Source organism: Haliaeetus albicilla, chromosome 23, assembly GCF_947461875.1.
Source record: "Haliaeetus albicilla chromosome 23, bHalAlb1.1, whole genome shotgun sequence".
NCBI classification, from domain to species: domain Eukaryota; kingdom Metazoa; phylum Chordata; class Aves; order Accipitriformes; family Accipitridae; genus Haliaeetus; species Haliaeetus albicilla.
Window position 1 is genome coordinate 16,436,607 of NC_091505.1, and position 12,997 is coordinate 16,449,603.

The 12,997-nt window shown below is 37.0% G+C and overlaps 1 protein-coding gene across 2 annotated transcripts in view; it reads left to right on the forward strand.

Annotated features, from left to right (window-relative positions):
* The window catches only part of WDR44 (WD repeat domain 44), a 28,991-nt gene extending 16,267 nt beyond the window's left edge, over positions 1-12,724 (forward strand). For both annotated transcript variants that reach the window (XM_069811384.1, XM_069811385.1), the window contains exons 10-20: positions 944-1,095; positions 2,558-2,696; positions 2,792-2,856; positions 4,100-4,213; positions 5,053-5,175; positions 6,720-6,911; positions 7,074-7,175; positions 8,647-8,762; positions 10,206-10,333; positions 11,056-11,187; positions 11,635-12,724. In XM_069811384.1, coding sequence (XP_069667485.1) covers positions 944-1,095; positions 2,558-2,696; positions 2,792-2,856; positions 4,100-4,213; positions 5,053-5,175; positions 6,720-6,911; positions 7,074-7,175; positions 8,647-8,762; positions 10,206-10,333; positions 11,056-11,187; positions 11,635-11,729 — 1,358 coding nt within the window. In that variant the 3' untranslated portion in view covers positions 11,730-12,724. The remainder of the gene's footprint in view (positions 1-943; positions 1,096-2,557; positions 2,697-2,791; positions 2,857-4,099; positions 4,214-5,052; positions 5,176-6,719; positions 6,912-7,073; positions 7,176-8,646; positions 8,763-10,205; positions 10,334-11,055; positions 11,188-11,634) is intronic.
* The last annotated feature ends 273 nt before the right edge of the window (positions 12,725-12,997 follow it).

Below are 12,997 nucleotides of genomic sequence, written 5' to 3' on the forward strand. Positions count from 1 at the left end.
TAGGATAGTCTGTTTATCTGTGGGCTTCTAGGAATCAAAGCTGGCTGAGGGACATATACTGCTGTATTCTACCACTGTACACTTGATGATGTGGCTTTTTAGAGTTAAAGCTTGTAGCTTGGTAGGCATTTTGAGACTAGCGGGTTACAAGGACGACTTCATGTAAAGTAGTAGTTGAGAGACCTTTTCAGCTAAACCAGTTGAATACTATAATCTGTTAGAAAGCTGTCTAGATACCAAAATGTAAACTTTTTTGGAAAGTTATTCCGGCAAAGGTAGAAGTGGGGGTTGTCTTCATTACTTCAATAAAATCAGATGGTTTTCTGACAACCAGTGCCACCATTAGAATTCTTATATAGCTTGAGATCCTGTTAGAAGATTTCCCAACTACAACTGAATTCTTCCCTTTGTGTTTCATCAGTGTTTCCTTCAGACAGACTTCTAGTACTGCAGCAAGCCAGTCTAACCACAGCCTGAGATAAGTGCCACAGAACTGCTGCACTTTAGCATCTTGTGTTGCCACTGGCTGTTTGCCCCAGCTCTTTTGCAATTCTTATGCTTTGTGGGCAAATCACCAGGCCATTTCAGTGTATTCAGTTGGAAGAAACCAATACAATAATTTTCAGCACACATTAAACTGACAGAAATCACTTAGCGCAGGGCCTGCTGAATGCAAGACCCTGTGCAGAGAAAGGGGCAGAACAAAAATGGATAGCAGTTCTTATTTTGAGTGTTTAGTGTTTGGATTCACTGCAACACAAAATTAGTGTAGATGTATTTTTAGACCTTGATGCAACAGTATTTTTGTTTTGCTTTAAGATCTTAAAATTATAAAAAATTGCTAATTCAAGACTAATCTGCTACCAGAAAAGTATTGGTAAATGCTTACTAGTAGAGTAAATGTGTGCTGCAATATGTACTGTTGAATTTGTGTTCCTCTTAGTCTTCCATACAGATCAAGACGATCCCTCTTCCAGTGATGATGAAGGGATGCCGTATACAAGACCCGTTAAGTTCAAAGCAGCACATGGCTTCAAGGGACCTTATGACTTTGAACAAATTAAGGTTGTTCAGGATCTCAGTGGAGAGCATATGGTAGGTTTCAAATTTTATCTGTGGTTTTGCTGAATCTGTTCAGCCTGAGATTCGACTTTTAGTTTTCATCTACTTGGTGACCTCCAGAATGACTCTCAGGTTTATGCTTCTTGAAGAGCAGTTTCATTCTGGAAGACAATATTCTGGCAAGAAATGAAAATTTGGCTGGTTTGATCAGATCTTCAGGAAAAAAAAGTCTGTAGATACTTCAGGGATTCTCCAGAGCTTTTCCTTGACGAGTTTTGGTATCAAGTGGTACTTGGTTTCTTGGTTCCTGCAATTACAAATTTAGGCTGAAATAGGCTATGTTCCACTACCAGAACTGAGCACAGAACAGCAAGTTTGACTTACACAGCAGCAAATAAACTAGTCTGCCTATTAGAATATGAACACAAGTATTGGACAGAAATACTAGACAGGTTCTGGAGGCAAAAGTGGGAAGAGATTAATGGGGTACGTAGAGCAGAATGGTAAGGAGGGGAGAGATAGGGATATGATATTTGCAGAGATACCTGTGGAGAATAAGGCAGAAAAACTACCTATTCATCACTGTTGGAACTGTGCATGCTTCCCTGCAGAGTCTGAAATACATTCTAGTATTCCTGACTTCCCAGATTCTTCTCCAGCCAGCAACTGTCTGACAACAATTGAAACAGTCTCCCGTCTTTAAGTGTTAGGCTAAAGATAATGACCTACAGCAATCAGTTTGGTGACCAGAGATTTCAGGCTTGTCATCCACAACTAAAGTTTCCTATCCTACTGGTAATCCATCTCTGTTAGTTTCCATCGTGCCAGTATTTGACTTTTTAAAACCTAGGAAATTCCCCAAAAGCATCCTGAAAGGCTGCTAGGTTGGTGGAATCAAATGCCTAATAGCTGTTCATTAAATAACAGGAGGAAATGAAATACTGCTTGTCTGGTACTGTGTTTTATTGACTACTGATTCTTTGGACTTTGCAGTGGAGAAATAATTGTTGTCTTCAAAGGCTTTGCAAAATCCTTATGCCAATTCTGAATTTAACAAATATATGTAGTACTCATTTTGGTTGCCAGAATTGATGTAACCAAGCACAATTTCTACTTTAAAAAAAAAAAAAGTGTTAGCACAGCTTGTGTAACTTCAAGTGCAGCTACAAATCAAATAGCAGGTTATAAGTCACTCAGAATCCTGGCTGGCTGGCTGTTACTAATCCTGTCAGTTTTATGTAGAATGCTGTGGTAGTGCTGAGCTCCCTTAACTCCTCTCCTACAGTAAACTGCCCTGTGGGCTGTTTCTTTCAAACTGTTTTTCAAGTATGTTACACAATCTTCCAGTCTTAACAGTTACTTTTCAGTGTCTTGATCTACAATTTATTTTAGTTGTGGTATCTTGTATATGTCCTAAATCTTGTCAGTTGACATTGCAGAAAGGCTTTTTGATATGGAAAAAGGCAGTTAAACAATGATCTCTTGATTTTGACAGGGTGCTGTTTGGACAATGAAATTTTCTCACTGCGGTCGATTACTTGCATCTGCAGGACAGGACAACGTAGTAAGAATATGGGTTTTAAAGAATGCTTTTGACTATTTCAATAACATGCGAATGAAGTACAACACAGAAGGTATCTTTCTATGCATTGTTCAAACTCTAAAACGCTAGAAATTCTAGTTATTTGGGAACTTAGAGTTGACCATGGTGTTTCTGCCTGTGTTCTAGGCCGTGTCTCTCCCTCCCCATCTCAAGAGAGTCTGAATTCCTCGAAGTCTGATACTGATGCAGGGGTATGTATACTAGGTATTGGGAGTGGAAGAGGTGGGGAGGGTCACATTGTTCTGTAGTGCCAGATCTTCATTGTTGCTTTATCCAAACACACATTAAAGAGTTCTTGGCTTGTGTTGAGGCATGGACAAACTGTCTTATGAATAGCCATCTTCAGTCAAATACTGTTATCCCACATGTATGGGTTGCAAGCAAGAAAGTATGTCACCAAACTTAATGCATTACAAAATCTGCAGAGCTTTATTGTGGCCTTCTGCCAGAGTAGATTTCTGAGTGAAATGCTAAAGGAGAAAAACCTACATTGTTGAATTTCCTGTCTTAGTGTTTTGCCTCGGAGCATTACTTATGGTTAACGTCTGACTTGATGCTGTCTTTTCTGAGGAAGGTCAAACTGAACAATGGGATACTCAGAAGCATAATAAAATTTGATGTATTTAAATTTTTCAAATCCATGTAGAATAAAATGGAACATGACTGATGAAAATTAAGACACTCTTACCTGTAGAGTGTTCAGATACTTTAGTAAACTTGCCATTAAAATCAATGTATTTAAGGTGGTTTTCTTCTATTTTTGGTTTCCAGTAGTGTAAGAAACAAATGACAAAATCAGGGTTTAAGCAAAGATTTTAGTATTAGCATTATTTAATGTGCCCTGTTTTGGCAGGGGCAGGAGGTGGGGGCAGCCCAGGAATCTTTCTTTACCTCGGGTAAATGAATAGGCTTGCTTAGCCACACACACCAGGGATGTTGTTTAGAGTGGGTTTTTTTTGCTGGAGAGGTTTTATATAGGAACTTCTAGGGGTTTTTTTATTTTGTACCTGTTTGTTCTGAAAGGGTCTTTTATGAGGAAGTACCATTCTTGATGTGCGCTAGAAACATGGAAACTTTAACTCACGGTTTATATTCTAAATTGGAATGCAGTTTTCAAGGTCGATAGACATTGTTCCAAAAGCTTATCTTCAGATGTTTGCTTAAATTGCTGTCAAGCTTATCCCACTGAATAAATGCTGTATGGATGGAAAAAGTAAAGCTGCTTAATTTTGGAATTTCAAGATAATGTTTTACAGCCCATTGTACTTGAAATTTACTTTGGTTGTTTATTAGTGCAGTGTTACTTATTTTAAAGTTGTAAGAGTTGTTCTTCAAACTGTTATTGGCCCTGTACTTTTTGTAAGCAATATTTGCTTTATTGTTAATTTTTCCAGCTAACATTTTGTAACATGTTTCTATACATTTCTCTGATAGATTTGCAGTGGAGTTGATGAAGACCCAGATGATAAAAATGCCCCGTTTCGTCAACGACCGTTTTGCAAATACAAAGGGCATACAGCAGATCTTCTTGATCTTTCCTGGTCTAAAGTAAGGCAGCGTAATACAGACTACACAGTTCTCCTGTGTTTTCATTGTTTTATTTTGTTAATTGCCATTGGAACCATACATCTAAACAATTTGAAACAATCACTGAAGTTAAGAGAAGAGGTTTGTAGAGACAACACTTACTCCAGCCAAAATAGTTGGTATAAAATGAACAAACTTCTTGGGCTTGTCCAATTAAAAGTCATCTTTAAAAAAAAAAAATCAAACTAATAACAATTACAATTGTGTATTCAATAGTGAAGTTAAATTGTTTACAGTTGGAGGAATTTCCATTGAGCTGTATGATTTCTGATTTATGGTCTTATCACTTTTCTTGTCTTCAGTATGCTTCACTCTTTTTGCAAAGTGTACAGATTCTAAAGTTGCTGAATATATACATATATCTTAAAATTAGAGAATTAGGTTGTGCTTAACTTTCAAAATGCTTCACATAAAGCTTATTCAATTAATTCTCCACTTTGGAATACAGTTGTAATTTTAAGAATGCAGTCTAGCTGAAGGATCTTAGGCAGGAGAGACTCTCACCCCTTCTCTGAAGCCTGTTGTGCTGTTTCTTCTCTGAGTACTTTAACTACTTTCCAAGTACTCATTTCCATTGAGATTATTCCAGAAAATTTTCTGTGACTGAGCATCATTATACTGGTCTTAAGGAAAGCACCAATCAGTAATGATAATTTGGATAAAATATTTTATCTGCTTGGATAAAATGTTGCATTTCATGGCAACAGAGAAATTGGTAAGGCTTTACCAATCAGATTGCTTCTGTATTTTTCTGTTACTTTTGTGTCTGTTAATAACCATGGAATTCTCTTGTTTCACAGAATTACTTCTTGCTTTCTTCTTCCATGGACAAAACTGTCAGATTATGGCACATATCAAGAAGAGAATGTCTTTGCTGTTTCCAGCATATAGACTTTGTCACTGCTATAGCGTTCCATCCAAGGGTAAGTGTAATTGCCCTCTGTCTTCTAGAGAGGCAGAATTTAAAATTACAAAAGTCCTTCCCCTTTATTTTCAATTAAAAAAAAAATAATTGAATAATAGAGTTTGTGCACTTTAAAAATATCCCTATTGGATAATATTCTGGAACTTGTAACACTAAACTTCACCAGGAGTGTTCATGTGGTTTAACCATTTGTAGGCATGATGTAGAAAGTTAATTTTCTCTTGGCTATAACATCAAAGCTGGTACAGTTCTATGTAACTTTGTGAAAGTCAGAATTTCCAATGGAGGATGTTGTGATTAAATATTAGTGGAAAAAAAAAGTCATAATGAAATTGAACAGATTGTACAGAGGCCACAGAATGCTTGGGAATGTTTAAAACTTGACAGGTTAACCCTCTACAGCCTGATCAAACTTTTGAGGCTGTCCTTGCTGTGAGCAGGGGAGGTGGACCAGAGACCTCCAGAGATCCCTTCTAACCTATCTTATTTTATGATTTTTTTTTTTAAAAATATGGTAATAAAGCTTCCTGATATTAATAAAACTTAAGTGGAGGAAGAGTGTTTTTCAGTGTTCCCTGAATATACACAACTGGTAGATGTATCAGGAACTCTGAAAGGAGCTTTTAACTCCTGGCAAGGTTAGTATTTTTCTAACTTATGTTGAGAGGGTAAAAGGTAACTGTGTTAACACTGAACAATTTTCTAACTTGAGGTATTGTGGTTTAAGCCCAGCCAGCAACTAAGCACCATGCAGCTGCTCACTCACTTCCCCCCCCCCCCCCCTCAGTGGGATGGGGGAGAGAATCGAAAGGAAGGTGAAACTTGTGAGCTGAGATAAGAACAGTTTGATAGGACAGAAAGGAAGAAACTAATAATGATAATAATAACAATAATAAAATGACAATAATAATAAAAGGATTGGAATATACAAAACAAGTGATACACAGTGCAATTGTTCACCACCACTTGCTGACCAATGCCCAGTTAGTTCCCGAGCAGTGATCCCTCCCCAGGCCAACTCCCCCCAGTTTATATGCTAGGCATGATGTCACATGGTATGGAATATTCCTTTGGCTAGTTTGGGTCAGCTGTCCTGGCTGTGTCCCCTCCCAACTTCTTGTGTTCCTCCAGGCTTCTTGCTGGCTGGGCATCAGAAGCTGAAAAACCCTTGACTGAGTATAAACACTATTTAGCAACAACTGAAAACATCAGTGTGTTATCAACATTCTTCTACTAAATCCTAAAACATAACACTATCCCAGCTACTAGAAAGAAAATTAACTCTATCCCAGCCAAAACCAGGGCAGGTATACACACTGCATATGTGTAATCTTGTAAAAAATCTGTAAGAAACTGATCTCCATTTACCAGTAATTTTAACATGGTCTTTTCAGCCTTCTTAAACATTATGATCTACTCAGATGAGAGCTCTTATTTGGGAGGTTCTGGAGAGAAGCTGTTTGGAAATGGGACAGGAAGGTTTTAAGAAAATCAGGGCATGCTCATAGCACAAGCAGTGATTAACGTAGTGTGTCCTCTCAGGATGACAGGTACTTCTTAAGTGGTTCATTGGATGGGAAACTCCGACTCTGGAACATTCCTGACAAAAAAGTGGCATTATGGAATGAAGTAGATGGGCAGACAAAATTGATTACAGCTGCCAACTTCTGTCAGAATGGCAAATATGCCGTCATAGGCACGTATGATGGAAGATGCATCTTCTATGACACAGAGGTAAAAACTTTTTAGGCTATGTATTTTTTTTATGTTAAATAACAAATAGATTTAAAAGTCATGGTTATTTAAATATCAAGAAACAAACCTATTAGAACTTGAAACAAAATAAAGTTTTTTCACAATTATTTCAAATCAGGGTACATTTTAATATCTTTTCAGCACTTGAAGTACCATACACAAATACATGTGCGTTCTACCAGAGGCCGAAATAGAGTTGGAAGAAAAATTACTGGCATTGAACCCTTGCCTGGAGAAAATAAGGTACTGTCTTTCAGTGCAACTTTGGCTCAGTACTGGAGTCTGATGTTTATATCTAATGCTTAGTAAGTTTGTGCTGAGTCTTGTTTGTAGTCACTGACTTAAATCAGAAGTCTTTTAACACTACTAAAATGAACACTACTCTTTGCTGATTGCTAATACAATACTAAATAGCGGTAAAATAGAAATTTTTTTTTTAAATTATGTTACGCTCTGATTAATGCAAAGGTGAGAAAAAGCTTACAGATGGCTTTCAGTGAAAACTTCCTTGCATAACTAACTTCTCTCAAATTTAATATTCATTTAGAAATGTACTTTATGCAGAAGCTGAAAAAATGCTGAAAGCTCAAAAGCCGTTATCCAAACAAGTGTACTCTGTTCTTCAGAATCAGTCCTTTTGTTTACCTTCAGTCTAAACTGAAATCTTATGTCGTGAAAGGGTCAAATTCTCATCAAGCAAAGAAAATGCTGTTGAATATTAAAGTCATAATCTAAAGCTGGAGAGTTTCTCACTTGTATATAAAGTTTCAGGGGTGATGTGAGGTGAACAACTGGCTCTATTAGAGTAGTAGATCACCAGCTGTTATCACCTATATTGTACTTTTATCAATGACACAGAAATTACTTAATTCCAAAGACATGCAGAAGATTCAGAAATCAGTAGTGCCTTTGGGTTTGCATCAGATGCTGTGTGTTGGCATGTTAGATGATGTAGTAAAACACAGCTCAGCATGAACTCTTTTGAAAACAAATAGGAAGTTCTGTAATCTGATGGTGTTCCAATAGTTGTCACAACTTTGTTGCATAAATTATCAGATAAGTAGGGGTTGGTATTTGTTTGGCTACTCTGCTATATCCTTTTCCTAGTGTCATCTTGAGACATATTGCTAACCTACAGTCTGCTCTGCTTCTAAGGTACCATGAAAGGGCTAATCAGCTGAATGCCCTTATGCATTTTGACAACCCTTTCATAGACTTCTCTGTTCCTTATAAGTACATTTAAGCTTCTGATCTGAAAAATGTGAAAAGGAAGCAAACTCACATCAACCAAGAAAAGCCCAGTTTGTTTACGTAGCAGATAATGGCCTCTGATCTGTGCTTCATGACTGATAGGTCGTGACTCTACCTCACCAGAATAGCTGCTCTGCTCTATTATTATGGAATGTGTTCCAAAATACTCTTTGCAAATTGATGACTGTTCTTTGGCCCCACATTTTACTTCAGTAAATACAGCTGTTCTGGTTCAGACCAGTCAGGATGGTCTTGATGGTGAAGTTGTGTTCTGTCCATTGACAGAAGATGGGAGAGAAAAATGTCATTGTCCTAAATCTTGTTCTGCTTCTTTGGGCGTATTCTTTCTCTGTGTCACTTTTTTTAATCAAAAGGACTGGAATACTGACTGAATGAACTCTGTTGCTCCTTCTTAGACATGCTAATGGTTTCCACTCCTAAATTTTGTTTATTTATTTTCTAGATACTAGTGACATCAAATGATTCCAGAATCAGATTGTATGACCTAAGAGATCTGTCTTTATCGATGAAATACAAAGGTTATGTCAACAGCAGCAGCCAAATCAAAGCCAGCTTTAGGTAAGACAGTATTATAACAATGGAGTTGTTGGATTTGGGAAATGCTGTGGCTGAAGGACAGAGGCTTTTGTTTAAATAATCTGTTTGCCTTGGTATGAAACTGAGCCTTTGAAGTGTTACTTGGCTCAGAATACAAAGGTAACTAAAGGCTCTGGTCAAGAATGACAAAGCTGCCTATGAGCAGGGAGCTTCTGTGAATGAGTGAATCCTTTTGTATTGACAGTACGATGCATGTTCATTACTATTGCTGTAAATGCAGGAACTGTGCTAGAACTGGTGGGGCTGGGACACCACATCTTTTCTCTCCTCTGTGATAAATAGGTTTTATTTCCTTAATTTTGTCAGGTCTTGTGGCAGATGTGTTGGTCACCCAAGTGTTGCCCAAGGCTGTTGGTCACTGCCTGTGTATCGTCACTGTCAGGAAACAGCCAGCAAATCTGAGTTGGAATTCTTTTTTCTTCTTTCTCTGTGCTGGCCTAAGATGCTTTTCTGAGTTTGAGTATATTATTGTGACTGCCATGGAAATACTGGTTTTTAAGGTAGTAAAAGAGACGGAGTAGAGGGAGAAGAATATTTGTTCTATTCCCTCTTTGAGTGTTGCAGAAGCTGAAGGGGAAAAAACGTTTGGGTATCTGTTTAATCTGGATGTTTGAGCGGAGGAGGGCGGCAGTGCTTAAGGAATAATGCAAAGTTTAATCTTGATTGTCAGCTGTTGGCCTTGGTCAGCCTTAAAGATCCTTTCACGGTATTTCACAGAATGGTTGAGGTTGGAAGGGACCTCTGGAGGTCATCTTGTGCAGCCTCCCTGCTCAAGATTTAATTTCCCAAATTAAGTCATTTCTACTTACAGGGCTGTAGCACAGTTAGTGTTAGATTTTAGATATGTGGCATACTCATGCAGTAGGTAAAATAAAAGTAAATATTTGAGTTGGATTTGCAGGTACTGTTTTGTCTCTGTCAGTGTGTATTATACAGTCACATGGTTACAATCTTGTTGAGTGTCTTTTTTCTTCTATCTGTGTGGAGGTTTTTTGTCCATGATTATATCGTAAACAATTCCTGTTACACAGTCTCAGATGTTCACACAGGTTCCAGACTCAAACAGAGGCAAATTGCACTTAAAGTTTATGCCATTTTCTTGTTGCTGATTATAGCTGTTAGATTAACCCTCTTTTGTGTCGGAAGATGCAGGAGAACAGCTGCTGTGTGCTATTCATAAGAACTATTTCTTCTTCCAGAGGGAGAGCATCAGGAAGCTTGCATGCACATTCATTTAAGGACTGTGTATTTTTTTTTGAGCTTCAGTCATGAAAATAAAGGATCATTTTGAACTGTGAACTTAGCCTGACTGCACTTGTAAAGCTGCAGGTCATCTGGAGGGCTACTGTAATGGTAGTTTGAACAGCTAAGAAAAGTAATGTTTTTCCTTCTTTGAATCTTTAGCCATGACTTTACCTACATTGTAAGTGGTTCAGAAGACAAATATGTTTATATTTGGAGTACATACCATGACTTGAGCAAGTTTACATCTGTAAGAAGAGACCGTAATGACTTCTGGGAAGGCATTAAAGGTAAAATTCAACTTGTGATCTTTGTTTTATCGAAGCTTGTATGATTTCAAAAGTTAAATATTTTTATCATCTAGTTCTTTATTTGCTCAGCAGTGCTGTTCATGTAGTTTGAACAAATTGTTAGCAATATGCATTGTAATTGGTGGATTTTCAATAAGTGAACTGTCAGAAAACCTTGTCCACAGGAAACTCTCTACAGATGCATAATTGGGATGGCAAGAGACAGAGTAGCTAAGAGTTTTTTGTCCAGCTTCAGTTTTTGTTCAGATTCTGAATGAATGTAATGTTTTGCTGGCAGAACTTGATTGTGTAAGTGTAGAAATTAAAATAATTATCAATCCTTAGATCCTTTATGGAAAAGTGACTTTGAAAACAAATGCAAGCTTTTTTCTTTCATGGCAGGATTTAAAAAAAAAAAAAAAAAAAAGAAAGAGCAGCAACTTTTTTATCTCCTCCACACATACGCAGTTTTGGGGAAATGTTTGGGCCATGTTTATATCAAACGTGTTGGAACTCTTGCCAGTTAGTTTGGGGCACTTCCAGGAACTTCGGAGATCCCTAAGCTTATAAAAAAATGACAAATACTCCTTGAATGATGAGCTTACCTGGTGCCACTAGCACTGAGGTTCTTGGATATTTACTAAAATATTTATGCCTGCTATTCTTGTAAAATTAACAATTCCTTGAAACAAAGTAATCAAAATTGGATTGTTTTTCTGAAGCGCACAATGCAGTGGTCACATCTGCGATTTTTGCTCCCAATCCTGGTTTGATGGTGTCACTGGAAATTTCTGAAAAGCAAGAAGCTGAAAGTAAGGGAGAAGATTCTGAAACAACAGATACCATACCCTCTGGTAGGTGTTTAGGATGAGCTCTGCTTAATACCATGGTATGAGGAGGAAAAGATTATGAAGAATACTTTCAATTTGGGAGGAGGTTTATTGAGAAGAAAAGTCCTTACAGTGGCATGCATATATATTCCTACCTTAGCAGTTGAACATTTTAGCATCTGTTGCATTCTTAAAACCTGAGAGAATATGAAGCGAGGGTCATAGCTGTTGTCCTGTGCAGTTTAGGATTATTCTTTTTACACTTGAGTTGTTAGGAGGTAGAGCTGTACCAACATATAATGAAAAAGTCCCTTTCCTAGCAATGCAGATGTTTCTTGAAGTATTGGCTAGATAACAGGAATGTGATAGAGCAAGAAGGGTGTCACAGTGACAGCTTATCTTTTAATGAGAGCTTGATTTTTATTTTTTTTTTTTTAATGAACTAACAGTTTATTCTCTTTCCTTATCAAGGAGCTTTGAAGACAGATCACACAGAAGTGCTTTTATCTGCTGACTTTACTGGAGCAATCAAAGTCTTCATTAACAAAAAGAAATATGTATCTTAGTTGTTTTGCAACTGACAGCATAAAGCTATGGTACTGTGGGATTAAAATTCCATAAATAATGCAGGCAAAAGTGAAGTATCTAATATAATAATGTTACAGGCTGATTTTATTTTTTAAATCTTTATTTTAAGGCTACTCAAATATTGGAACCTTGGAAAGCAGTGTCTACCTATTAACACCTGGGCTTGTAGAATAGAAAGGAATGTGTAAGAATAATCCTGCCAAACATTAGACTCTAAACTTTCTATGAACAGTTGTTTTGCAACATAATTGTGAACCTGCACAGGTTTCTGCACGAAAACGTATTCACACATGTGTGTGCCTTTTGGTTACATGCACTAATTTGAACATATATCAAAAGGATTTTAGTGCTGCTTCTGGCCACTAGATGTCAGGAATGGGGATGGGAAGGGAAGGTTGGAGGTATGTCTGGAAAAAATGCAGAATGATCTAGTCTGATCTTTGCACAAAATTCCATTTGAGAAAGATCTTGAATTTGTAGTAGCTAATGTCAGAATTTTAAGTTATGCAAGTTTTTGATGGGTCAGCAATCATGTGTAAATGTTTTTATAAATTTCTCAACTTCAGGACGTGAAAATTTTTTGTTGTCTTTTAATTGTTGTGGACTTTAGATTCCTCTCTTATGTATAATTTTTTTGCACACTGGAGCACAATACTTGTGTAAAGAATTCTCTCATTCCTTGTTCACGGGCACCAGGATATATTCACCTTCCAGATAAAATTAAGCTGCATTAGAAAGTTCTTATATTTTACAACTATGTAAAATAAACTGTTTACATTTTTTAAGCATTGTAGCTTAAAATTTTAAGTTCTTCTCATTTGTTTAGTGCCACTGAATTTTGAAAGTCTTTGTAAATATTCATATAAAACACCTATGAAGTAACATTCTGGGCATCATAACCCATGAAATGTTATTGATGGTCAAGTGTTTCAGAGAACAGATGTATCATTAAACTTGGTCACACACTTGGAAATTGTTGCTTCTTTTCCATTTTGATTCATAAATTTGCCTTTTGTCTTAAGTAGTTTTGACATGTTTCTTGGATCATTGATCTTGCATGCACTTGTTAACTTTTGAGTTCTACTTTTCCTGATCTTGTCACTTTTTTGATGACAGCTTTCTTTCTGAAGTAATGGGGGATGGAGTACTGCAACTGGATATTAAGCAGAATTAAGAGTAGTTATATGATAGTTTAGTATGAGGAGGAGACTTCAAAAGCGTGTAAAGAATCCTCTCCTTCCCATTA